At 45.7% G+C, this 24,882-nt stretch overlaps 1 protein-coding gene across 12 annotated transcripts in view; it reads right to left on the bottom strand.

Moving 5' to 3' along the window:
* Window positions 1-24,882, bottom strand: part of OBSCN (obscurin, cytoskeletal calmodulin and titin-interacting RhoGEF) — a 3,169,051-nt gene that overhangs the window by 2,511,781 nt on the left and 632,388 nt on the right. For all 12 annotated transcript variants that reach the window (XM_069647058.1, XM_069647065.1, XM_069647061.1 and 9 more), the window contains exon 12: window positions 14,897-15,172. In XM_069647058.1, the coding sequence (XP_069503159.1) occupies window positions 14,897-15,172 (276 nt within the window). The remainder of the gene's footprint in view (window positions 1-14,896; window positions 15,173-24,882) is intronic.

The following is a 24,882-nucleotide window of genomic DNA, read 5'->3' as shown; positions in this document are numbered from 1 at the left end:
TAAAAGTCAGAATGAATAAACAAATCAATCAAGATGCCATAAACAACCCCTACATGTGCAGCATGCACCCCCTAACTGCAGGCAGCCAAATGAATGCATCCTCAATCCACACGAAAATGAGACCACCTCCAAGGCCCAGTCCCAAATCAGCCTCATGTACCACCCCAATGCATTTGATACGTTGCCATTCCAAATCCGACAGACCCATAACTAACGCTCGCCCCTCTTTACTCCACCACAGGGTCCGATACCAACGACGAGCTGCAGGACACCCCTACCAGCACGCCTGCAAAGAGGGCCAGGACCAACGTCCCAAGAGCCTCCACCTCAGGTGCAAGGATCAAGACACGGCAGCAGCAGGAATCAAGTGGCAGCACACTGGAGGGGACTGCAACAGGCACCCCAGCAGCCAGCAAGTCCACAACCCCAGCACCACAGGTCCCCCCAAAGAACGTATCTGATGGCACTGCCTCTGGTGCTAGCAGCACCATAGGTGACACAGCTGTCATGCCAGCATGCTCCGACACGGAAAACAGTGCTGGCGACGTAGGTACCATCCATGACCTTTCCCAATCCCCCTGCATGTTCCATCCCCTACACCATGACGAAACCACGCAGGGGCACCCTGAAGACGACGACTGGCCAACCCCCACAAGTCCTGTGCCAAGGCAACATGTGTTGAGCAGCCCCCCTGTCACACCACCGCAAATGTCCATGGCCCAGCAGAGGCAACAGTCCCTCGACCTGCTGATCGAGCAACAGCAGGAAGTGTCCACGCTACTCAAGGACCATGCAAATGAATGCGGGGGTTCCAGGGCAGCCATGGAAACATCCACCGAGACACTCAGGGCACAAATAGAGAAAAGTAGTGAGAGCCTCAGGGGAGAAATGGAGAGAAGCACCGAGAGCCTGAGAGCACAAATGGAGAAAAGCACCGAGAGCCTGAGAGCACAAATGGAGAAAAGCACCGAGAGCCTGAGGGGGGAACTGCATGCGACGTCCAAAGACGTTTGTGCTGAACTTGCTGCTGTGCGCCGTGTGCTCTCGGAGCTCTCACAAACCCTCAGAGACATGCATGGACGCGAGCAGGCCGAGACATCATCCGTGGCAAGTTCCGTCCAGGGCAGCCCCCAACGCAGATCTGGCAGGAACCTGCGCTCCACGGGCAGGGGTGCCCCTGATACCCGTAGAGGGGGCTTGCAATAGCGTCTACCCACGGACAGCATGCATATTTGGACACTGGTGTTGGGGGGGGAGGTAGTAGGGTGGAGGGGGTGTGTTGGGCTTCACTGGGTGGCGGGTCCATAGGGTGTATAAATCAAATCACATTAACAATACAGCACCTCATTATCATCCAATGACATGTGTGGACATTGATATTTGCGTACGAGGCCTTCATAGGCGTACAGTCCACAATGTGCCTGTACTACACACACACAGTGCCACAGGTCCCCTTTCCGTGTAATAGGCACCATGCGTGGTTGCTAGAAGCATGCATCTATGATGCTCTGTCGGATTGCACGTGCATCCTGTGCCTCATGGACTCCTTGAGGTGCCTCCACATCCCCACCCTCATCATCATCATCATCTTCAGGTGCATGCAGTACAGCGTCAGGGGGCATGGGCACATTCCTACGTATGCACATGTTGTGCAGCATGACACATGCCATGACCATCTTAGAAACCTTCTCATGGCTGTACATGAGTGCCCCGCCAGACCTGCTGAGGCTGCGGAAACGAGCCTTCAGTAGGCCGAATGCCTGTTCAATGACCACACGGGTACGTGAGTGGGCATGGTTGTAGTCCTCCTCATGCTCGTTCTGTGGGTTCCGGATTGGTGTAAGGAGCCATCTCTTCAGTGGATACCCGGCATCACCTGTATGAGACGAATAAAGGGTGTCAGTGGAATGATAGTGCTAAGTAGCCCCCCCCCCCTCCTGCAAGGTCATTGACGCATCAAATGGGCCACGATGTCATGCATGGAATGAGACTCACCGAGTAGCCAGGATCTGTGCCCTGCGTGTCGCTCCATGTAGCGTGGTATTCTTGTGTTCCTCAGGACCATAGAATCATGGGTAGATCCTGGAAACCTGGCACAACAATGCGTAAAGATCTTGTTGGAGTCACACACCATTTGCACATTGATTGAATGAAATTGTTTCCGGTTGCGGTACTGGACCTCCATGGCATGTGGGACAACCAATTCAACATGGGTGCAGTCGATGGCACCAATGCAACCCGGGATGCCGCCAAGTGCATGGAATCCCACTTTTGCGGTGTTAATCTCCTGGTACGTGCGTGGTAGTGTGATGTGGTCGTCGGCGTGCTTCAGGAGGGCATCGTGCACTTGGAAGAGTGTCCGTGAGAACAGTGGCTGTGAAATGCCATGCAACTGTCCGACTGTGTGCTGGTAGGTGCCTGTGGCCAGGAAGTGGAGTACAGACACCACCTTCAGTAGGGGTGGGATGGCGGTTGGGCTATCTATCATGCTCACGAGGTCAGCATGTGTCATGTCCACAATGGCGATTATGGTGTCCCGGTCCAAACGGTAGAGGGTGTGGATCTGCTCAGCAGTGAAGTTGAACGGATCAGCTCGGAGGCGTGGGATTGCGGGCCGCCTGCGTGGTGGTAGTGGCAGTGCTTGTGGGCCTTGCTGACCCTGCCTTGCCCTCCTCCTCCTCCTTCTCCTCCGTCTCCCCTGTGCGCCCGGTTGTTGTACCTGTTGTTGTTCGTCGTCTTCTTGTAGTTGTAGCACTTGCAGTGCTATCTGGTCCCCCAGGCCCAACATCGCTAGTCCTGCCGGTAGCATTTTGGAGTGGGAGTGGTTGTGGGAGGGGTTTGGGTCTGCTATATATGTGCTGTCGGCCTGTATGGCCTCCACCTGTGCTGATTGAATGAATCTGTGGCAGATGCAATCCCTTCTGGCCGAGCACGTCCCGCACGTAAGGCTGCATTTGGCCGCATGGCATCTTGGGATTGGAATCATGTATCAAATCCCGATGGCAGTGTGATGTACTTTGACTGATTTTCATGCTATGCTCCCATTGTTACACATGCTATGATTGCAGCCGCTTACATACCTGTGAAGAGTCAGTGGTATGTAGGGCTCGATCGATGGCCGACCCTCATGCAGCACAGTAACGTACTTCACCGACGGGCGTGGCGTCCCATTTGTGATTGCAGCCAGTTAGCATTATGACACACAGCCGCACTACATTGATGTAATTGTGAATGCAAGCGTTCACAGAAGCCTTTTCGACGTAATGTTGCAAGTGAGGAATTCGAAGGCCAGGATTTTTGGTTTTGAAGTAGCGGCGAGGATACGCCCACAGGTCTGGGTGGAAATGTAACGTTCTATTGTAGAATGTCCTTGGGACATGGCCCATAACGAGCAAGCAATGAATGATATGAATTGAATGGGATGCGCAATAGCGTAGTGGACGATAAGGCAGGACGTTCCCAAATCCATCTTGCTTCACAACACTACAGATCCGGCCAGGAGCACAGTGGTTTTTGCAGACTGCATTACGCACAGACGCGATGGAAGTTTCACATATTATGTGAGTGAATATTCATGCGTTTTCATTGCGGGATGAGGGAATGATGAATGGATGCATGGACAGATGATTCCATTTAGGGTCTGCCATGTACATGGGTTTTTTGAATCACTCCCCTTCCCCTGCGCTATGTGATGCAAGGCTGCCATAGTGGGATTTACGTCTATCTGCCCTTGTCGGATCCTCCCTGTCTCGACGCGCCTTCATACACTTGTGTCTAGGCACGTTACTAATCCCATGTCATGGGTTCTATCTTGACGGACGCATGCACAGTAACCGACGTTGCCAATGGTGTATTTACCTCGATTGATTTCGTTATGAATCGATACTGATTTAGGGGTGTGTATATTCCTTTGGAGTGGGCTAGCATGCATATGGGTGTGGATTTGGTGTGTTGAATGAAGATTGTAATGCATCATGAGTCCCGTAATGCAATCGGTTAATTTGTGTTTCATTTGGGTGACAGGTATCTCCTGCCCTATTGCAGATGCCATCTCTACGCCACTCCTCCAGATGGGTTTTACTCTCGACACCTGCAGCTTCGGGTGAATCAGTGGAGCACCATTACGATCTTATGGGACGATCGCCAATGGGCCACATGCCCTTACGCTGTACTGGTGGCTAGGTGCAACATTTCGGCCTTTCAGCTCGACTAGTGCCTGCCTCATGGGACGGACCTGCGGTTCTTGCCGCTTCCATGTTGCCTTTTGGAACGTTGATGTAGGCCCTGTGTGCCATGATGGTACAGGGCGTCACACAAGTGGAAGCTGGTCAATTATTGCAGATGCAGCCCTCGGTGATGATGGATGTTTTGGTGTTATTTTGCAAATTGCTGTGGGGCCTTTGTCATTTGGATGTGCATTTAAATTGTATTCCGATATTTGTCGTGTTGCGTTATTCTTTGCAGGTGATGTGGCGATTTTCGATTTGTGGCGGTATGTATTGCGAGATGATCTGCATTGTGTTCCGCCTTCTGAGTTGAGTTGTGTGGTACAGTACTGGCCGCGTTTGCCTACGTAGCACAGTATGGTCACGGATAGGGGCTGCCATTGTGACTGTTTACATGATGTGCTGTTCAGGGGCGGGGGATTGGCTTTTGGCCGACTGGTGCCTGTCAGCCAGGTCGATTGGTGGAATGATGGGATGTTCAGAATGTGGCTGGTCACAGGTGCCTGTGTTTGCGTGCGTTTGTTGGAGGGGGACTGGGGTCATGTCCATTGGAATAGCTTCTGTATTCATGCCATCTGTGCCCTGCAGCTCCCATCGGCCCCTCTTGGGATGAGCCTGGCTGCTCAGTCACTCTGCCAACTTGTGTGGTACATGCTTCTGCTGATGGTTGGTTTGTTTACTGGCAAGAGTACAGGGCTGGTGCAATCCCCCTCAGGATGCTGTTTTGGATGTTGCCTTGCGCTGGTGGCAAGCGATGGGGGACTACTGTTGTTTTGTGTCATGTGTTCTTGATTTTCATTTTGATGTATTGTACCTTCACATTCCTGTGCTGCATCAGTACGGCTATGGTGACATGCCGTACATGGATGCCCACTCACGGGGCGCTTTGAGCCCCTGCATGCATTTCTACGTTGGCATGCATGGGTGAATTGTAGATTTCACTGGTTGCATAGTGTGAGTACATTGCGCCTGCCAGGAGTTGTGCATTGTGGCCAGGGAGTGGAGTACAGGCACTCAGTGGGCCATTTACGGTTGGTTCACGATGCCGTATTTCTCGCCATGGCGGAATGGTACTTTACGACGTGCTTGATGGCGTTCAGTACATGTCCGCTAGGGTCAGAATTCGCGTACCGTTGCGCCATGGCGGTGATTCCGGTTTTGCAAGGCGCGCGTGCGCGTACTTGGTGCAGTTAGCGTTGCCGTTCACTGCGGTGTCGCTAATGGCATCGTACTTTACGGTGACGGGTCATAATCGCAACGAGCGGTGTTCGATGGCGGTATTGCATTTCCGCCATCATTTTTCCATTTCCGCCTGGGTCCTAATGAGGCCCCATGCCACCTCTCCAGTGAGGAAGAAGGAGTAGAAGAGCCTGTATTGAAGGACATGGCTGCACAGCCTGACAGAGATCAAGGCTATTTGGCTGGGAATGCCAAGGATGTTGACACTATTGAATGGCAATATCAGGCCCCAGATGAAGAGAAGATGTTATAGGCCCAGCACCTGTCACATAAGAAACAATCATATTCTGACCCTAAAATGCCACAAAGAATCCATTGACTGACATGCACCAATCCCACAGCCCAGGCCAATGGCTGGGAGAAGGAGATACGCCAACATCAGCTTTGCATTCAAACCCTTAGTTCTGGGTCTGCAGGGTGGCTGTCGTGCGGTGTCTACTAAAAGGCAGGCCATGCTTACTGATGCCAGGGAAACCACACATGCTATTGTAATAGAGCTGGTGGAATTACAGAAAGCCCAGGACTGTACTTACTGCCTGGAGGCAAGTCAAGAAAATGCTGCACCAGAATGCAGAGACCATTCCTGCTGCCAACAGCATTGCCGCGGCCCAGCTCAACACCCAGTGTTGCTTTCCTGCATAATTTTGAGGGGCAGCCCAATCAATCTGGCAGGAGAGGAGGTTCTATGGAGGGGAACACCTCCTGCCTACGAAAGTGGTGCCCGCTAGAGACAATGGATGTGTATATATTGTAAATGATTCACTATCACAGGCAATATCTTTTAAAGTTGGGGTTTGGGTTGTTTATTTTTTATTTGAAAGAAGATTTGTCTGATTTTAAAACAAAAACAAAAATTTCAGGTGCACAGTGTTGTGAGCCTCCTTTCAAATAAGCATGCTCCAGCAAGGGGACAGAGGTGTCCTGTCGTAATGTCTCATTGGAGAGATGGTCCCCAACAACAATATGAATCAAGGACGTAAGTCGAAGTCAGTGATGACATTAATATGAATATCAATTTGTGCTCATATGTGTGCATAAGAAATGATGGGTGCATATGGCTGCCACTCGGGAAGGGTTGTACTACATGAAGGGATATAGGTGTGGATTAACCGCATTGGACGATATATGTTCCTCCATGACAGAGGCAGGGATGGTCATTGTTGTCATATGTTGCCACGGCCTCCAAAATGACGGAGGCATGGGGGTCACAGTGATGGGCCAATCGCCCAATCAAGATCCTATCATGCATTCACAGTGTAACCTCTCACAGAGCCTAGGCAGCAGGAAAACTCGATTATGTAAAAGACCTTGCAGCCAGATCATCCCTAATGCCCAATGTCACATCCCCCAGCCCATCTACTGGTGCATGTGTGAATGAAGGCATTGGACAGAGATTGTGACTGTGATCCATTTGCAGGTGTGCCTTGAGCAACGTGGTGTAGCACACAACATGAAACTATGATGTTGCACAGTGCCAAAGAGTCATAAGGTGACACTTCCCCAGAATGGTGTAGACATATGAACATTACTTCAGTATACTACATATGCACTCTGTGGGATTCCTGGGATGCATATGGGCAAAGTTCTAACTTTGCTGGACTCTGACCCCTAGGTACATGAATGTGGTGAGTAGGTGTTCCCTCAGATGGTGACCACCGTCATCTATAGTAGAGAGAGGCAGCATGTGATGTTTTCAGCTATGCGTACGCATAGATGTGTTATGAAGGTTAGGTGTCATGAAATACCAAGAAACCATGTGTCTCCATACTGTCCTGCCTCATAAGGGAAGAAGGCATGGAGATGTAGCTGTCATGTGTTGCTCTTGGCTAGTTTGCTTTCACATGCATGTTGTTGCTGGCATCACACACTGTTTAGCTATTAATGGAAAGCTGGTATCTCCTGTTCCTGTATGGGTGTCACCCAGAGAGGGTCTGGGAACAACATGGATTCAATCAATGGCACGCAGACCCCAGGGAACCTCACATTGTTATAAATAAAACTGCAATTTTCCTGCCCCTCTCCATGCATCAAAGGAAATATATATGTATTACCTGGAAGATGTGAGGACCTGGGTTTGAGCAGTAACTGCGAGCACTGCAATATCCTCAGTGTGAATGCACTAGTCATCTGGAGGGAGCCAATAGCAGGGGTATGACATGTCTTCGCGTGGAAGATGCACTAAGCCCCCCTATGAATCACAGATCTTGAATTACATGTGGGGGACATTAGTACCTCAACATTACTGTGTTATCAGCTAATGCAAACATGGGCACTCTTCCTGTATCTTTTTTCCTTCCTTCTCCTCCTCATCGTCGACATAGCTGTTACCACAGTTTCATGGTGCTCACTGGAGCAGTCATTTTGGGGATCTGTGCCTACAGAAATGTGCTTGCTGAGTGTTTTTCTTGAGTTTTGGGTTATACAACAAAGGAAATCAAAATAAAAAAAATCAACTCCCATAGTCCTACTTTCCCCTATCGCCCCTGTATAGATCTCGTCATTTTCAAGATGTCTAACCATAAGCGGCACCACGTTTCTTCCAATGGCGTGTACCCCAGAGTTTATGCCCAAGTGAACTGAAATGTGGGGGTTTTTAGTGGAGGTTTGTCGTTTAAGAGCTTATAAATTCTATAACTCATGTGCCTCTCTCCAGAGCTAGAGGATACAAACAACTCAAAGGGTGTGAGTGGTATTATGACTGCTGACCAGTTGGGTGGTGCCAACAGCCAATGACGGACTTGAAAGTATTGAAGCAATGCCTCTCATGGAGAGCTAACTCCTCTTTACATAACCTAAAAGACTTAATTTCCTGATCTAAAAACATATCCCGAAAATGTATGCATCCCACCTTTTTCCATTCAGGGAACAAGCTAGCATGTGCTCCCGGGGTAAATTGCGGGTTTGCGAAAAGAGGGGTAAATGGGGAGGGAAATTACGTGATTCCGTGTTGGCGTATTGCTTGATCCCACGAATCCTCCACTACCCCTGTAATTATACTATGGTGTATATTTCGAGGCCTGTCGGGTCTAGGTAACCATAATTTCTCTCCATCCTAGGACCCACTATTGCTCTTTCCATCCGTATCCACCTCTTTCCTGTGTCTTCACCAAACCAATCCTTAATAACCCAGAGCTGGGCTGCCCGATAATACACCCTAAAGTTAGGAAGACCCACCCCACCTCTATGCAGGGGAAGCATTTATGTGCTCAGTGCTATTCTAGGGGGTTTATTTTTCCATATATATTTTGAAATAGTCTTATGTAAAGTTTGGAAAAAGAAGGCCAGGATTCGGATCGGGAGAGGTTGAACCAAATATAGTACATTGGGTAAAATAACCATTTTAATCGGATTAATCCGCCCTTACCATGACACTGTTAAAGGGCTCCACGCCTGGATCAGCCCTTGAATATCATCTAACAAGGGCCAAAGGTTTGCAGAGTATATGTTTTCCAGCAAACGAGGTATGTTCACTGCTAAGATATTGTGGCATCCAACGAAGCTGTGTCTCCCTCATTGCTTTGGTTAATTCTTCTTGTTTTAGACCTAGATTCAGGATTTCGGATTTGGTAATATTAATTTTGAGACCTGCGACTCTGCCAACCTTTTCCAAATGTGCTAATGCCACGGGTTGGTAATTGTTAAATGCAAGTCATCTGCATATGCCATTAACTTGTGTGTCTCTCCCCCAAATGATATACCTTCTACCTGCTCAGATTGTCTGAGTTGCACCAGCAAAGGTTCAGGATGCAGTGCATATAAAAGTGATGAAAGAGGGCAGCCCTGTTTCGTGCCCAGGGATAAAGAAACCTTAGATGACCGTTTGCTGTTATGGAGCAGTCTAGCCGAGGGATGCACATAATTAGCCATGACCATCTTTAAATATTTTGAGCCAAACTCCATGGTACGTAAAGTGCTAAAAAGTAAGGACCATTCTACTCGGTCAAATGCCTTTTCGGCGTCTAACAACACCAGTACCGCTGCATCCCCTTTTATTTTACCCACCTTTTCAATTAAATTACAGATTTGACATATATTATTGTGGGTTTGTCGCCCTTTTATAAATCCCTTCTGATCAGGATGTATAAGACTAGGCATCAGATCACTAAGCCGATTTGCAAGGATTTTCGTGTATATCTTTGCGTCAATATCCATAAGCGCAATAGTACGAAACGAGCCACATTTGCCTAAATCCTTTCCTGCCTTTGGGATCAAAATTATTTTTGCCTCTTCCATCGACGCAGTGATTTTTCCGCTTCTAGCTAAACATTTGGAAAGTTCTGTTCGTCTGGGGGCAAAAGTCACACAAAACCTTTTATAAAAAGAGGCGGTATACCCATCCGGGCCCGGCACTTTATCAGTTGGGAGATTAGTTATAACTGATAAAACTTCTTCTTGAGTGATATCATTATCTAAACTCACTCTATCTTCTTCCGAGATTCTTACCAGATGGATCGCTTCTAAATAGTGTTTTTGTGCTAACTGGCCTTGGAAATCTGATTCATACAGTCCAAAGTCGAATACTTGAAACTAAGCTATTATATCTTCCGTTACCGTTACTTTTTTTCCCCTTGAGTCTTCCACTCCTTGAATTGTCTGAGACGCTAACTTCTGTTTTAGTTGTCTGGCTAAAAACCTGTCTGCTTTATTTACTTTGTCTAAGAACCTATGCTTTAGATATAATAATATATAATAAGCTTTTTTCCACCCTTTTATTATGTATCAGATCTAGTCTACCCTTTGCTGTACGGTATCACCTGTAGAGTGTCAGGGATGTGTCAGATTCCATTATTTTCTGAGTATCCCTTACTTCAGCTTCCAATTCACTTTCCATATTTCTTCTAAGCTTCCCCCTATATGCTTGTATCACTATCAGCTTCCCCCGCATGGTCGCCTTTAAGGCGTCCCAGACCATATCTATACTTACTTCCCATGTTCAAATTAGATTCAAAGTATTTCTCTATTTTCCCCATTATATCTGTACATATGATTTGATCTGTGACCAGTTCCTTTGGAAATGTCCAGATCCACAGTGTGGGTCTAATTTCGGTGAGGGTAAAGACCACGGTCAGTGGGCATGATCTGAGATGGTAATAGCATGTGTATTAATCTGTTTCGCCATCCCTATCAATCCTATTGTAGCCCAAAAGTAATGTATCCTAGAAAAGGACTTGTGAGCGTGGGAAAAGAATGTATATACTCGTTCATCTTCCTTTCAGCAATATGAATTTTTGTCTGAGGACCATGGAAGGCGAAGGACGTACATGTTTAGCTTTAGAACTACTATCCCTGGAGGGGTCCCATACGATGTTCAAATCCCCACCACAATCATTTCTCCCTGACCAAACCGCTCCACGTTAGTCAAGGCCGACTTCAAGAATCCCTCTTGGTCGGTATTTGGAGCATTCAGGGATGCCAATGTAAGAGTCATCAAACCCAATGGAAACCTGTAAGTATGAGTTAAAAGCAAACAAAAACCCTGCATTCTTCCCCTGTGTATTAGCCTGTCTAATTAACATGAATTGCTTTATTTTTTGTTTGTGTCTGTCTTGAAATCTGATATGCGTCTCCTGTAGGGCTATAAGATCGGGCTGATGCATACTCAATAGTTTTTCCAGTTTCCTCCTTTTCATGGGGATATACAGCCCCTTAATGTTAAGTGTCAAGCACCTGAGTATAAAATACTATCAATACAGCCACCTGCTTGATATGTTGTCCCCTACAATCCTTTCTTTCCCCTTGATAATGTTTCAGTGTGCACCCCCCACCCATAACTCCCCTCTCTACCCACTAATTAATACCCCCCTTCCCCTCCAACAATCCCCCAACGTGTTCCCCATCTCCCTGGAGTAGACCACTTTTATACACCTTGGACTCCTTCCAAAGAAATGGCCTACCACTTAATCCAGGGATGTATGCAGGGTATCCTAAAACCCTTGTTTTAAACTATATTGAGTTCCACAACACAAACATAATCAGTGAAAAACATATCTTATCTTCCCTCAACTACAACAAACATTTGAGTTCTAACCTTTAGTGTTCCAGAGGCTTCTCCGGTACTGAAGGGCCTTTCTGTTTCCTCTTCTGGGTCAGTTGAACCGGCATCCATTCACAATACCTAGGTCCCCGAGGGGCATGTGGTTGCATCCCAGAGCCTGGGCCTGATTGTTCATCCATGTCCATTCGCAAGATTCGAGCCCCCTCCTCTTCAGATGTAATTTGGATTTGCTTACCTTCCCAAGTAAAAAGAAGGCCAAAAGGGAATGTCCATCTGTAGAATATCTTGTGAGATAGTAAGTATTGTAGGATCTCCCTCATATCTCTTCTCCTTTGTAAAGTTCTTGGGGAGAGATCGTGATATAGTTGTATGACACTCCTGTTCAGTGTAATTTGCCTCGCTTTCCTGGCTTCCCTAACAATAAGCTCTTTCCATGAGTAATTTGTCAAAGCCACTAACGTGTCTCTAGGCTGAGCTCCCGGATCTAGGCGCTTCGGAACAACTCTATGAATCATGTCCATAGAAATTACGGTTTCCTCTTCATTGTTTAACAAACCCTTAAAGACCCCAGCGACTTCCTCTCTCAGGGTGGAATCGGACATTGTTTCCGGAATGTTCCGTATGCGGATATTGGAACGCCTAGATCTGTTTCCCAAATCCTCACATTGCTGCTTGACGTTGTAAGTTGTCTGTGCTAGTTGTTCCAGAAGTATCTCCAACTTCGAGGTATCTAGTGCAAGGTCTTGTAATGCCTCTTCATTTGTTTCTGTCCTTTCTTCCAGAGATGCAATGTCTTTTCTAAAGTCTGTCAAGGCGGATGAATTCCGTGGTAAAGTTGTTGAATTGTAATTGCAAAGAAGCTGCCACCGGGTCCCGAAAAACCTGGAAGCAGCGCTCCATATCTTCTTTGGAAGCCGCCATCTCTGTGTCGGAGTTGTCCTTATGTGTTTGATCCAATTCGAGTTTATGTTCTGATTTCTTCGCAGTTCCGCCCGACCTGAGCCAGCAACTACCAATCGGATTAACGCTAGGGGTGGGAGGTAGTGTGGAAGTGCGTGCTTTTCTTCTGACATTGACCACAAATGTACTCAGGATTATCCCGTTACTTATAAGGTTGACTCTGCAGCATCGTGTTTCTCCAAATCTTCACCTCTCTTATAACTTGCACTATTTGGCTTATGACCTTAATTATGTCCTAATAAAATGAAGGGATATTACTCTTGTGGGAATTGCCCCACTTGTTTCTGCCAATCTGCCCTTTCAGACACTGACAGTCTAAATGATTCTCACCTTTTGACGAATTTGGGATGGAGCGACTAACCTGTTAAAGTGGGCGAAATGCCTCTCAACAAATCCACTTCTATTACCTACTAGTCTGTGCCCCCGTCTTCTTTTAGCATTACATTGCTCTCCTGAGGTACATATCTGGTTCCTGCGCACAGTATAAATGTTCTTTCCCTTCTGTTGCAGTGATCTATGGACATATGCCTAGAGGCTCACAATACTTGGTGAACTGCGTTCCAGTAACACGAGTCTACATGTGGTTGTAAGTTTAATGTTAAGCCGGTCTCTTTGCTATATTGTGGTGACTCTGAGAAAGAGTCTTTATTTCAACAGCTGCGCCAACAAAATGCATCTATGAGGGGGGATTTCACACCGGGGGACATATATGGCTTAGGTAAGGGCGCCAATAGCAAAACTATTTCCCAGTCTCCCAGCACTTAAGCAAGTGCAAGCTTGGGTGTTGTCCCTCAGCTCCTCACCGGCAGCCAGCTCATCATCCCTCATATCCTTACCGGTGTCAGTTCTGAGCTGATGCTGGTGCGCTCGGGCTTTGCCCCTCAATCCAGCGCGTTCAGGCACTAAATCTCCACATTGAACTTCCCCACCACGCTGGAAGCCAGAGAGGGGCATCCGCATCCAACGGTGCTCGAGCCGGGTCAGCATCCATGTTCTTAATCCGTTTCAGGTCTGCTCACGTCTGCCGTTGCATCAGACACAGTGCTCTGTGCCCACCCACTTCTCCGCTCCAAAGCGACCGTGCAGTGCAGTTATGCTGTGGTCAAGGTGGCTATTATTCTGAGTTCACCTGCTTCATTGAGCTCCCAGATAAACCGACTCACTGTGGTTGCTTCCTTATGAGACACGGAGCTCGATCTGCCGTGACTTCACGGCTTGGTGGCCATCTTGGATCTCTCATGCTGGGTGTTTTAATTGGTGTGAGAGGCGTCACTAAATTTGCTTGACAATTCACTTGCTCCAATCTGTGATCGGAGAAAACGAAGGTAGGCATTTTTTGGAGCTAACAATTTGCTGTCTTTTTGCAGCACCAAGAAGCTGGAATGCTCTTACTCCAGATTTAAGGACATGCCTGTCGCTTTAAACATGGACTGAAGACATTCTTGTTTCACTAATTTCCCTTTTTCTGCTCCCTGCTGCTGGTATCTGCTTAAGTCTATGTTATTTGTTGTGTTTGTCTTGTGAGCACCAATATGCCTGCAGGCCTGTCTCCGGCACTATATAAATGTATAAAGTAAAGTAAATAGGAATTAGGTGCATGTCTACTCTGTTTTCAGGGGCACGCTCTAACTTCATGCATAATTTGGCTGATTAAAATTATTTCGAACAAGTTTGCACATCTTTGGCCAAGTCTTTTGTATGAGTTCTCTGACCTTACATATTTCATAGATGCCAATTCCTGTGAATCATGTGCATCTACGTGTTGCACATTTCTTGTGCATTTATAGCGCATCTCATACACGCACCAGAAAAAATAATCTACCCATTAATCTCAACCGCAAAGGGTTCTTGAGACAGGCCCCCAAGTACTTGATCAACATAGTCATCCAGTGAGGAAGTCATCTAACCTCTTACACCCACCAGCCAATGAATATGATCAGGAGAAATGATGTTGCCCACCAAGTGTCCAGAACTATAAAATACCATTCCTACAAAATTAAGACAAGATTCGAACCGCCTGCATTTCAGAAGTTATTGTTGAAGAGTCGCCTTTTCCATAGAGCCTTCCTTTTAGACCTTTGACCACCTTGGCGCATGTTTTATCACTAAAATCACAACCTGCAGGCACTCATTAACCTCATTGTCTGGAAAGCAACATACAGAATTACTGGGAATGATAACCTCAACTTTTAAATGCTTTACTGAATCTGTGTCCCAGAGTCCTGTCTCGCGCCATTTTCCTCTTGAAGCTTCAAAGCGACTTCGGCATACAATAGCAGGTTACAAGAAACCAAACACATAACATTTAGAAAAATCCCCAATTAAGTATACTCTCTCTGCAGCTTCCGGCTTCCATATTTACAGAGTTGCTATACTGATGATATGTATACCTATTCTGGAACTGTGCAGTTTCTGCAATCGCCATCTCAAAGATATACACTTCGAAAAATAGTGGAATTTAGGGGTGAAAACTCACCAGTGACTGTGATCTTGAAATGAAGCTTCTGTCCTGCAGCCTCACAGGTGTACTCCCCAGCATCTTTCTTTTCAACCTGCTCCACTACAAGCCGACGGGATTTGCCCTCAGTCTCCACCTTCAGTCTCTTACTGGCAGTGATCAGTTTCCCATCCTTGTACCATTTCACCTCAGACTTGGCTTGTGACACCTCACAACTTAGGGTGGCAGTCTTTGTCAGGATGGCCTTCACCTCCTTTTGCACCTTATCTTGGTTGACAAACACCACTTCAGCATCTGCAGTGAGGAGCGAAGGGTAATAGTCTAAATGACAGGAAGACTTCTAAAAATGTGCATAGTTTGCCTTAGTGGGAAAATATATTTCTTTCTTTTCCAAATCTCCGAATAGCCATCACTGTAATATCTCAGCATTGCAATGAAATTCTATTTATCCGTATACCACATACATGATCTGATATTGTAAGTACTGCAGGCTACTATATGAACTACCTTAAAAATGTTAGTCCCAACTCCGCCTTCTGTATTTGTATGTGTTGAGTCTGTCATAACTAAGTCCTGCGTATACTTGTGCAACTGGGCCTTTGAAACAGATTTTCACCCAAGACATTTGGGTGCGATTCACTAAGAAGTTAACAAGAGTAACTCAAAATGACATCTGGAGATAGACTATTGAATTCCCCAAGAAGTTACTTGCAGTAACTCTGACTGACTACTGACTTACTCTTCAATTTCCAGAAGTAGTGAACAGTAAGAGTCAAGTCAAAAAGTATGTTAAGAGGAAGTGAAAGGTTCCACTGGTATTTCTTTTGCAAATCAGTCCCTTTTTCCTTAACTTATCTCTTTGAGTGATCACCCGAAGCAACAGGAAGGCTTATGTTGTGTACTTCCTGTAGTAATCTATAGACACAATATGCAATTATTGTGCCCATTTATAACCATAGTTAATTGGGAAATGATCAACCTATTGCCCTCATTGATTCGAGGGGCAAAGTGTTAGCATCTTTATTTCTCAAAGATTTAGTTAAATGGGCGGAAAGAATCGCAGAGCATGACTCCATTACAAACAGGATTTCGCAAAGGCCAAGGAACATTGATGAATGGTATCATCTTCTCTTTCCTTCAATTTAAAGCTGTAAGGTTGAAGCATACACGTTATACGTAGCCAGCCTGGATATGTTGGCAGCCTTTGGCAGAGTAACAGGGCTCTAATGTGGTAATGTGGCATAACTTAGCGACTTGGGGGCTGCCGGCCAGGTTTTTAAATATGATTAAACTATTTGCAGCAATAACAAGATCTCGGTCCAATTAAATTTGGATGGAATTTTAACTGGACAAATGAATGGCACAAAAGGGGGTAACGCAAGGCTGTGTCCTTGTCCCCACCCTGTTTAATTTATATTTGGCAGACCTGACAGGAGTGTTAAAGGAGACTTCAACTTTTCCTCCTAGTTTGGGTTCCTCAGAGGTCGGTTGGCTTATTTATGCCAAAAACATTCTGCTCTTTGACCTGACCCCAGTAGGCATACAAAGAGCTTTGGATGCTGTTGGTAGTTTTGCAAGTGATAATAGTTTAGTGGTTAACCTGGTAAAGTCAAGAATCTTATTTTTGCATAAAAAGATTACATTTAAGAATCATATATGGCACCTTAATGACACTAAGATTCCTGAGGTTAACTCATTAAAATGTTTGGGATATACCTTTGCATCAAGATCTTATGTAACAACTTTGAAAGCTAATGCTACAACTAAATCTGAAGCCTTTCTAACACAAATGAGTTATTTACAGTATGTATGGATTGGAATTATTACCTGCGACTGAGAGGGACTGGTTGGACAAAATTGAAGGCCATTTATTGGGGTCAGTGCTGTGTCTCCCTAATTTGATCCCGACGGCTGTTATTAGGTGGGAACGGGGCATCTATTCCTTACTGTTTACATATAAATATAATAAGATCAATGTATATGTTAAGATTAAGCTAGACCCGGTGCCCATACTATTTAGCAGTATGGGAGACATTTTAGAAAAGCGGAAGGCCTTTCTGTTATGAATTTCATGGGTCTTTGTGAAAACATTTCAAAGGAGGCCCCCAATTCGGACGACTGTGAAAAGAAAATTGAAGTACTGGGATAAGACTGACAGTTGGGGAAAAATCTGCAATTATCTGCAATTATAAACTTTACAAGGTGTTTCAACCCCGGAGGGTCTTTCTCAAGGGAGGAAGGTAAGGTTCATGGGTCGACCAGACGGTCCGATGATATGTGCAGGCAACAGCCTATTGACTTAATTGTATCTTGGGAGACACATCTGCAACTGGCCATAGAGATCCAACGGGAATTCGGTCCCATGAACCTTACCTTCCTGCCTTGAGAAAGACCCTCCAGGGTTGAAACACGTGTCGGCTGACCACCTTCTCCAGACAATGTGTCTAGACTATGTTCCAATAAAAACAAACTTGAAAAAACCACAGCAAAACATGCGAGATCCTTTTAAAAAAACAAGGGTCAAATTGGTATACTCCAATTGCAAGGTAACCAGGACTTCTCTACAAATTCATTTATAATGTGATGTAAGTAGTGTGCATTTAGCATACATAGTTCATGACCTGAAAAAGATAGGTGAGGCTGTTGACACTGTGAATTGGACCTTGTGCCATTTTCAAAATAAATCAAAACGCTGGCATTGAAGACTGAAAACTGTGCAAATCGGGATACCTAATAATAATATTTATAATAATATGAATAACAATAATAGTATTAAGTGTTTTGGTTAGCTCTTATTAACACAGATACTGACATCCCCAGTATTTTGAGAGTTTGATCTTGAAAATCAGGCCATGAAAGTGCATCAAATCCTTATTTGCCCTTCAAACTTGTAACTTTTTTCCACTGAGTTGATGGGACACATTATAAAGGGACCAAAGCAAGTTGGATATGGCCACTGTAGTGTAGCCCAACAGATCTTCTTTGGTTACACAGAAAAGCAATCAAAATCTTGATACCAACAGAAAATCACTATGGGGTTTATTTTAGGCTCCTTTATGTAGGTCAGCACTCATTTCCTGGCCCAGCACAGTGCTACATTTGTATGAAGGCACTTGCATTTCCAAACATCATGCTCAACCATTATACCTAGTTCTCCCATAGTGCAACTGGTTCGAATTTCAAACTTAACCCATGGAGGCATCCATTATATATGTATTATCACATAGGTGACGGGGATCAGAGACCTGAGCAATACAGAAAAAGTTGTTCAAAGTGGTTTATTAGCAAATTATAACAATTGAGGCTAAGCTGAAAGTCTACAGGCAATCAATTATTCCCGGGGTAATGTATGGTTTGGAGTTTCTCCCGGAAAGAGCAGTGTGCTGACTAGAGGGGAAAATACTTTGTTCCCTGCTGGGTTTACCAAGCTCAGTCCCAGTACAGGCTGCTAGGCTTGAACTCGGACTGTAGTCATTGCCCGCATTGTGGAAACTTGCTGTCTGTAGGCTGTGCGCTAAGATTACCCTGGATGTTTCCCACGAGAAAAACCTGCTGAATCTTACCAGATTGGTTTTGCTTAATGTTAAATGTTAAAGGTATTTGTACCGCGCACCGTCACCAACGGGATTGGTCCCCAAGCGCTCTGGCGGATCTGTAAACGATAAGGTGGGATGGGTTAGTAAGGTGAAGAGGGAGTAGGATAGTGAGAGGAGTGGTGTTCTGTTGTCAGCTTCAGCTCGGTATACACCAGATACTGAGCTTTGGTGCAGGTATTGGAGCGGTGTCAGTCCGCGTGTGCTGTTGCTCCGGCTTATGTGTTGTTGCAGTGTTGTGAAGTGCGTGCGGCTTGTGGTGCGAGAGATGGTTGTGTGAGTTTTGAGTGAAATAAGTATGCAGAGTTTGAGGTTATATTGGTTAGTGGGTTACTTGACCTTTAGCATGCTAATATTCACAGTTTTCTACAAGTGTGGCACTTGTTGGCCTTTCACAGTCCTATCTAGAAGCAGCGCAGGCCAATGTTCACAGTTCTATCTAGGTGTGGGCATGCTAACATTCACAATCTTATCTATGAGCGGCGCAGGCTGGTGTTCACAGTTCTAAGTGTGGCACATGCCAACATTCGAGTTTCCTCTAGGCGCGGGCATGCTATCCTTCAATCAAAAACCTATCTAGATGCGACGCAGGCTAATGTTCCCATTCTATCCAAGCGTGGACATGTCGACATTCACAATTCTATCCAAGTGTGGACATGCTAGCATTCACAATGCTATCCAGACGCGACACAGTCTAATGTTCAGCATTCCATCTAGATGCGACGCAGACTAATGTTCACAATTCTATCTAAGTGTGGACATGCTAGTATTTACGATTCTATCTGAGTGTGGACATGCTAATATTTACAATTCTATCTAAGTGTGGACATGCCAGTATTTACAATTCCATCTAGATGCGATGCAGGCTAATGTTCACAATTCTATCTAAGTGTGGACATGCTAATATATACAATTCTATCTAAGTGTGGACATGCTAATATTTACAATGCTATCCAATTAATGGAGAAAAAAACATATTATCCCATGTTTTGGCTATTGGACTGACTGAAATCCCCATTTTAATAACTGAATTTCATCTCGATAAAATTGAGGGTAAAACATGTTATTCTGATCGGGCTCTGACTACAGATCAACTGGCTCTTCGTCCCGAGTTATTTGTAATATACCCATCAGGGCTTCCCTGGGGATACTTCCTGCAGTTATATTACTAAATTCTGTGATCCAAGATTAGAACATTTTGTTCTATATTTAAGATTTACATTCTACCTGTTTTGGTTTACACTGGGGCATGGGTTGGAATGCCTCGAGAAAAGAGAACTTGTAGGTTGTGCGGGGAAACCATTGAGACCGCTCAACATATCCTGACCCAATGCTCTCGACTTCAAGCCATGTATGATAAGGGCTATGCCAAATATCGAAATATAAGATCAGATCAATTCTGGAGCTTATTATATGGGGCTGAGTCCCTTGTACTTACTGATGGGGAATTTCATATCTGGGAGAAGTTGAAGATTAGATTATGTGATTGAGCATTTAAATTTGGAATACCTTTATTTTAAAAAGTTTTATTTTTGTTGTGCGAAAGGTTAATTTATCCATATGCACTTATATAATAAATAAATATATATATATAACACCTAGGGAGGGTGGGAGGCAAAATAACAAACATGTATGGCACATAAATAGCAAATGAAAACGTGTCAGGAAAGGTCAAGTGGTTTCTAACTAAAATTGAAGAAGACACAGTTCACAATGTGTGTCAGTCTCAGAAGGTACTAGGGTTCCCTTCCTGGGGAGTGAAAATGGTGCACAAAGAAAAGTCTTTTACAAAATGAAAAGCCTCAGTTGCTCCCAGTATATGGTAACTTGCCTTCCACTGACTTACTCAAGGCATAAGCTAATCTCTGGTTTTACAGGAACTCCTCTCCTTTCTTTCTCCTTCATCCCTTGTCCTTTGCTAGTCCGCTGTGGGTAAGGCTCGACAGTGATTCCTTTTGTATGATCTTCGAAGTAGTCCTTCACCCCAAAGGAGAAGTCCTCACTCATACCAGGTAAAGCAGGGATCTGGGTCTCAATTGTGGAACTTCCCACAGTCCAGGATATGGCACAAGAAAGCTTGACAGGATGTGAGGGTGGCAGACGTCTCTGCCTAGGATCCTAGCCTCTAGTCTTATTAGGTTTGTGTGTCCCAAATCCTAAGGGTCCTGCTTTCCTATTACTATGTTAGGAAACCAAAGGAAGCTAGGGTCTCTAGTTTTACTTGCTGTTATTCCCCCTGTTTAAACTGCCGATCTCTGTGATCAGGAGTCCTTTCCAGAGTTCTCCCCATTCCTAATCACCTTTGGTCAATGTATTGGTTCTCCCACTGTATAGGCTCTTGGTTGCCTTCTTTTGCTCCTGTGTTCTGAGTCTGTCTCCTATTCAGAGCCTCAACCATCTCTTGCTTCTACTTTACCTTTTAGAACACAGCTAACACCCCTTTCCAGTCCTCTCCCACTATCACCTCCTTCTCCCCTTATACCACAACTTATCTGCACTTCTTACGTTTTGCTCTTTAGACCTTTCTTCACCCCTTAGGGCAAATCTTTCCTCACTCTCCAGATATATTCCACTAGCACCAGCTTCTGATCTTTGGGCACAACCTTCCCCACTCTCTATACTTCTCATACTATCACCTGCTTCACCACTTCCTTTCTTCCTCTCACCTTCTACACCTTTTTGGGTTCTACCAACCCTCTCCACAAAGATCCTGACCAATTCACCAATGTCTCTTGAACCCTCTACACCTCTCGGGACAGCTCACTCTCTCAAGTCCCCTTCACTATCTTTGGCCAGCACTCCCCCAATTCTTACTAACAGCCCCAGTTCTTTTGGTTATTCCTTTTGATTTCTTTGGTCTCTCGTTCACCTTCCAGGCTGCATTGTGATCTAGCTCTCTGGACCTTGCTTGCAGTTTCCTGGTGTCTACTCACACTCCAGGCCCTTCTTGTCTTTCCTCCAGACTGCTCCAAAACAGACCTTGACATCAGCTTCCAGTCTTTATCTCCAACCACTTCCAACCTCAGGCTGCGCCCTTATCTTTTAATAGGGCTTTCACCCAACCTCCTGACCTCTCTCTGGAAGGAGATTCGGGTGTTTTAGCTGGGATGGGGATTGGCTAATGGCCTCTTCCCCTTGGGAGGGCCTACAGCCCTGGTGTGGGACTTGGAATTAAACTGCCCATCACCTTGGGTGATCCTACCTCTGTTTGCCACGCACTGGTCCTGCGTTCAAGAGCCTCTCTTGGGAAAGAGAATAAGAGAGCGTCTCTTCAGGCTGCTGGTGCAGGGATGGGCTAATGGGACCCAATCCTGAGGATGGCTCCTAGTTCTCCTGTGATACTTGGCACTAACTAGTCTCTTCTCTGGGGGCTGGAGGGCACTCTCTCTTCATATCTCACCCTAACCCTACTCCTGGGTGGACTCTGTGAGCCTATCTGTTGCAAATTGTATGACAATGGAGGCATTGCATGATGGATGGCTGGTTGTCTGGAAAGTTTCACTTGCATATTCATGTCTCCATCTTTCTCTCTGCAAATGGCATTACTAAACTCACGTGAGGGGGATCAAGCATGCTGGTGCTGTTGGACCACAATCCCTTGATTCCATTAAAGGGCCAGTAGCTTCAGGAACACTGGCCTCAGTAGAAGCGAAAGCACTGTGCTTATTTCCTGGATCCCAAATAGTCTCCACTCCACAGTTGTATGGGCCGGGTGCTTAAAGGGACCCTGTCCCTAGTTGGCACATTGTGACACTCCCTAGTAGGCGGAGTGAGGATGACATGGGAATCCTCCCCATACTGCCCTGGACCAATCATCCACTAGTTGGGGGAGTCATACAACCCCCTTGGTAAACCCACGAGAGGTCCCCAGAATGAGGCAGGGGGCACTGCCACAGTATGCACACAAAGTGTTTCTATCATTCTTTATAAAAGCATTACGTCGTAGCAATTTTAGCATCTGGATGCAAAAGACTTGTGCTACATTTGAATCCCACCACTCCCACAACCTGCCTCTGCTTTTCACTGGCTTTGGACAATTGCTTGCTATCACCTGGTCTATTGTTGTTATATAATATCTCACTATACTATTTAGCGCATTTACCAGTATTGCTTATCCGCTTGTACTGTATCCTCTTGTGCAGCCAACTGCTACCTATTATGCCCTGCCACCATTTAGCCTCTGCCTGCCCCACTTAGAAAATCGAATTTAGGCATTGTATTTTGTTGAACTGCTACCTATTATGCCCTGTCACCATTTAGCCTCTGCCTGCCCCACTTAGAAAATCGAATTTAGGCACTGTATTTTGTTGAACTGCCACCTATTATGCCCTACCTCTGAACTACCTAGCACTAGTCGCACAATCCCCCTGTCATTTCTGTCACATACCAGCAGCACACACCAGCTGCATACACACACACAGCCACTCTCCACGATCATGATTCCCAAGAATGCACCTCCCAATCATAGCATAGTTTCACTCTCCCGCACTCTCCCTGCTACACTCCGCATAGCCAGCCTAACAGCCATACTTATAGCCCTCACTATAATGGCCTCTACGCCTCCCCACATATTCCCAGCACACCTCACCCAGCGCCCGGCACTAAATTCACATGCCGCAGCACCAGACTACAACATCACACAGTCTCGGCCACCTAGCCTAGCCACCAGACTCCGCAATCTCAGAAATCGATCACTTCCTAGGTATTTACTCTGCTCACCCACACCCATCACAACTAGAAACACCAGATTAGGCACCCGCACTGCATCACTATCCCATGCTAAGATGAGCATAGGCACTGCCCCTCTCCCCCCACCACCCTAACATGCCTCTACACTACTTCACATTAAGCTCCTCACTACCACACACCACAACAAGCACACTTCACCCCATACTAGTACAAACAAAAATATCAAAGGCACACAACACCCACCTCTTAAATGTGCACTACTAAACGTGCGCTCCCTACCTGCACATACCCTCGAGATAAATGATCTACTATCCACACTTAATCTGGACTTACTTTGCATCTCTGAATCCTGGCTCAATGATGCCTCCTGCCCAGCCATCACACTAGCTCTACTCACAGGCTACACCATCCTTAGGCAAGATAGATGTGATAAGATTGGAGGGGGAGTCGCCCTTATCCACAAAGACTCACTATCCATCAGATTAGCAGACCATAGTACATGGGGTGGTAATGCTGATATCCTATCAGCCAAGCTTACGCTCTCCCCCAATAATCTAATGAACATCCACATCCTATACAGACCTCCCGGACTCCCAGCTGACTTCCAAGAGCACCTCTCCCATCGACTCAGCAACAACATTAAAAAGTCCTCCAAAATCCTTCTATTAGGAGACTTAAATTTAGGATACAATGATCCTAATGATAAATCTGCTGCAACCCTGGCTAAAGAACTTGCAGACTTAGGTTTCTCCCAAAGAGTCCTCACCCCTACTCACTCAAAAGGCCGCACCCTTGACTGGGTCATGGATTACAACTGTGCATCTAACATTACCTCAAACACCGCCCTTCCTTGGACGGACCACACATGCATCGAATTCCTCATCCCCACCAACCCTAAACCTAAGACTCTCACCGACGCACCACCTGCCACAATAAGACGTTCTAAAAAACTCAACGCAGACAACTTGCGTCCCCACCTTAAAAGCCCCAGCCTAGCACCACCTTTCTCTCAGGACCCAAATATACTATCAGCTATCTTCAATGATACTCTCACCAATGCCATAAACTCTATAGCCCCACTTGAAAGCAAGAAGGAAAAAAAATCATTTAATTGCAACTCTTGGTTCTCGGAAGAACTCCAAACCCTCCGAGCACAAAAGCGCCAGTCGCTTAAAAACTGGCAAACGGATCCGAGTGATCTAAATAAGAGCCTCTTCAAACAAATAGCCCTCCAATATAAAAAATCAATTTTAGCAGCAAAATCCAACACCTTCAATGATAGGATCTCAAAGGCCAACTCCCAAGCTAAAGAACTATTCGCAATCTTTAATGAATTAGTCACTCCTCCGGCTACCGCTGACGAGATAACTAAAGACAAAGCCTGGTGTGCCAGCATTCAGTCCGCCATGCTCAACAAAATAAAACTCCTCCAGAACAAAATCCAAAACCACTGCAAAGCCCTCCCAAACCAAAAAACCAACCGCCCTACACAAGACAAGTGTAGTAATCTCAATCACGCTCAATTCTCCTTCAGAAACGTCACTGAACCTGAGGTCCTTAATCTCATCAAAAACCTCAAACCATCCCTCTGCAAAGCAGACATTTGCCCTCCCAAAATCATCAAGGAATGCGCCAATGACCTAGCACCCCTAATTACTGCCTTCATTAACTCATCTTTCCAAACAGGAACTGTCCCAAACAATCTCAAGGAAGCCTGGGTGC

The sequence above is a fragment of the Ambystoma mexicanum genome, chromosome 2q (genome assembly GCF_040938575.1).
Source record: "Ambystoma mexicanum isolate Mex_15411 chromosome 2q, UKY_AmexF1_1, whole genome shotgun sequence".
NCBI classification, from domain to species: domain Eukaryota; kingdom Metazoa; phylum Chordata; class Amphibia; order Caudata; family Ambystomatidae; genus Ambystoma; species Ambystoma mexicanum.
This window is presented reverse-complemented; position numbering and strand designations above follow the sequence as displayed.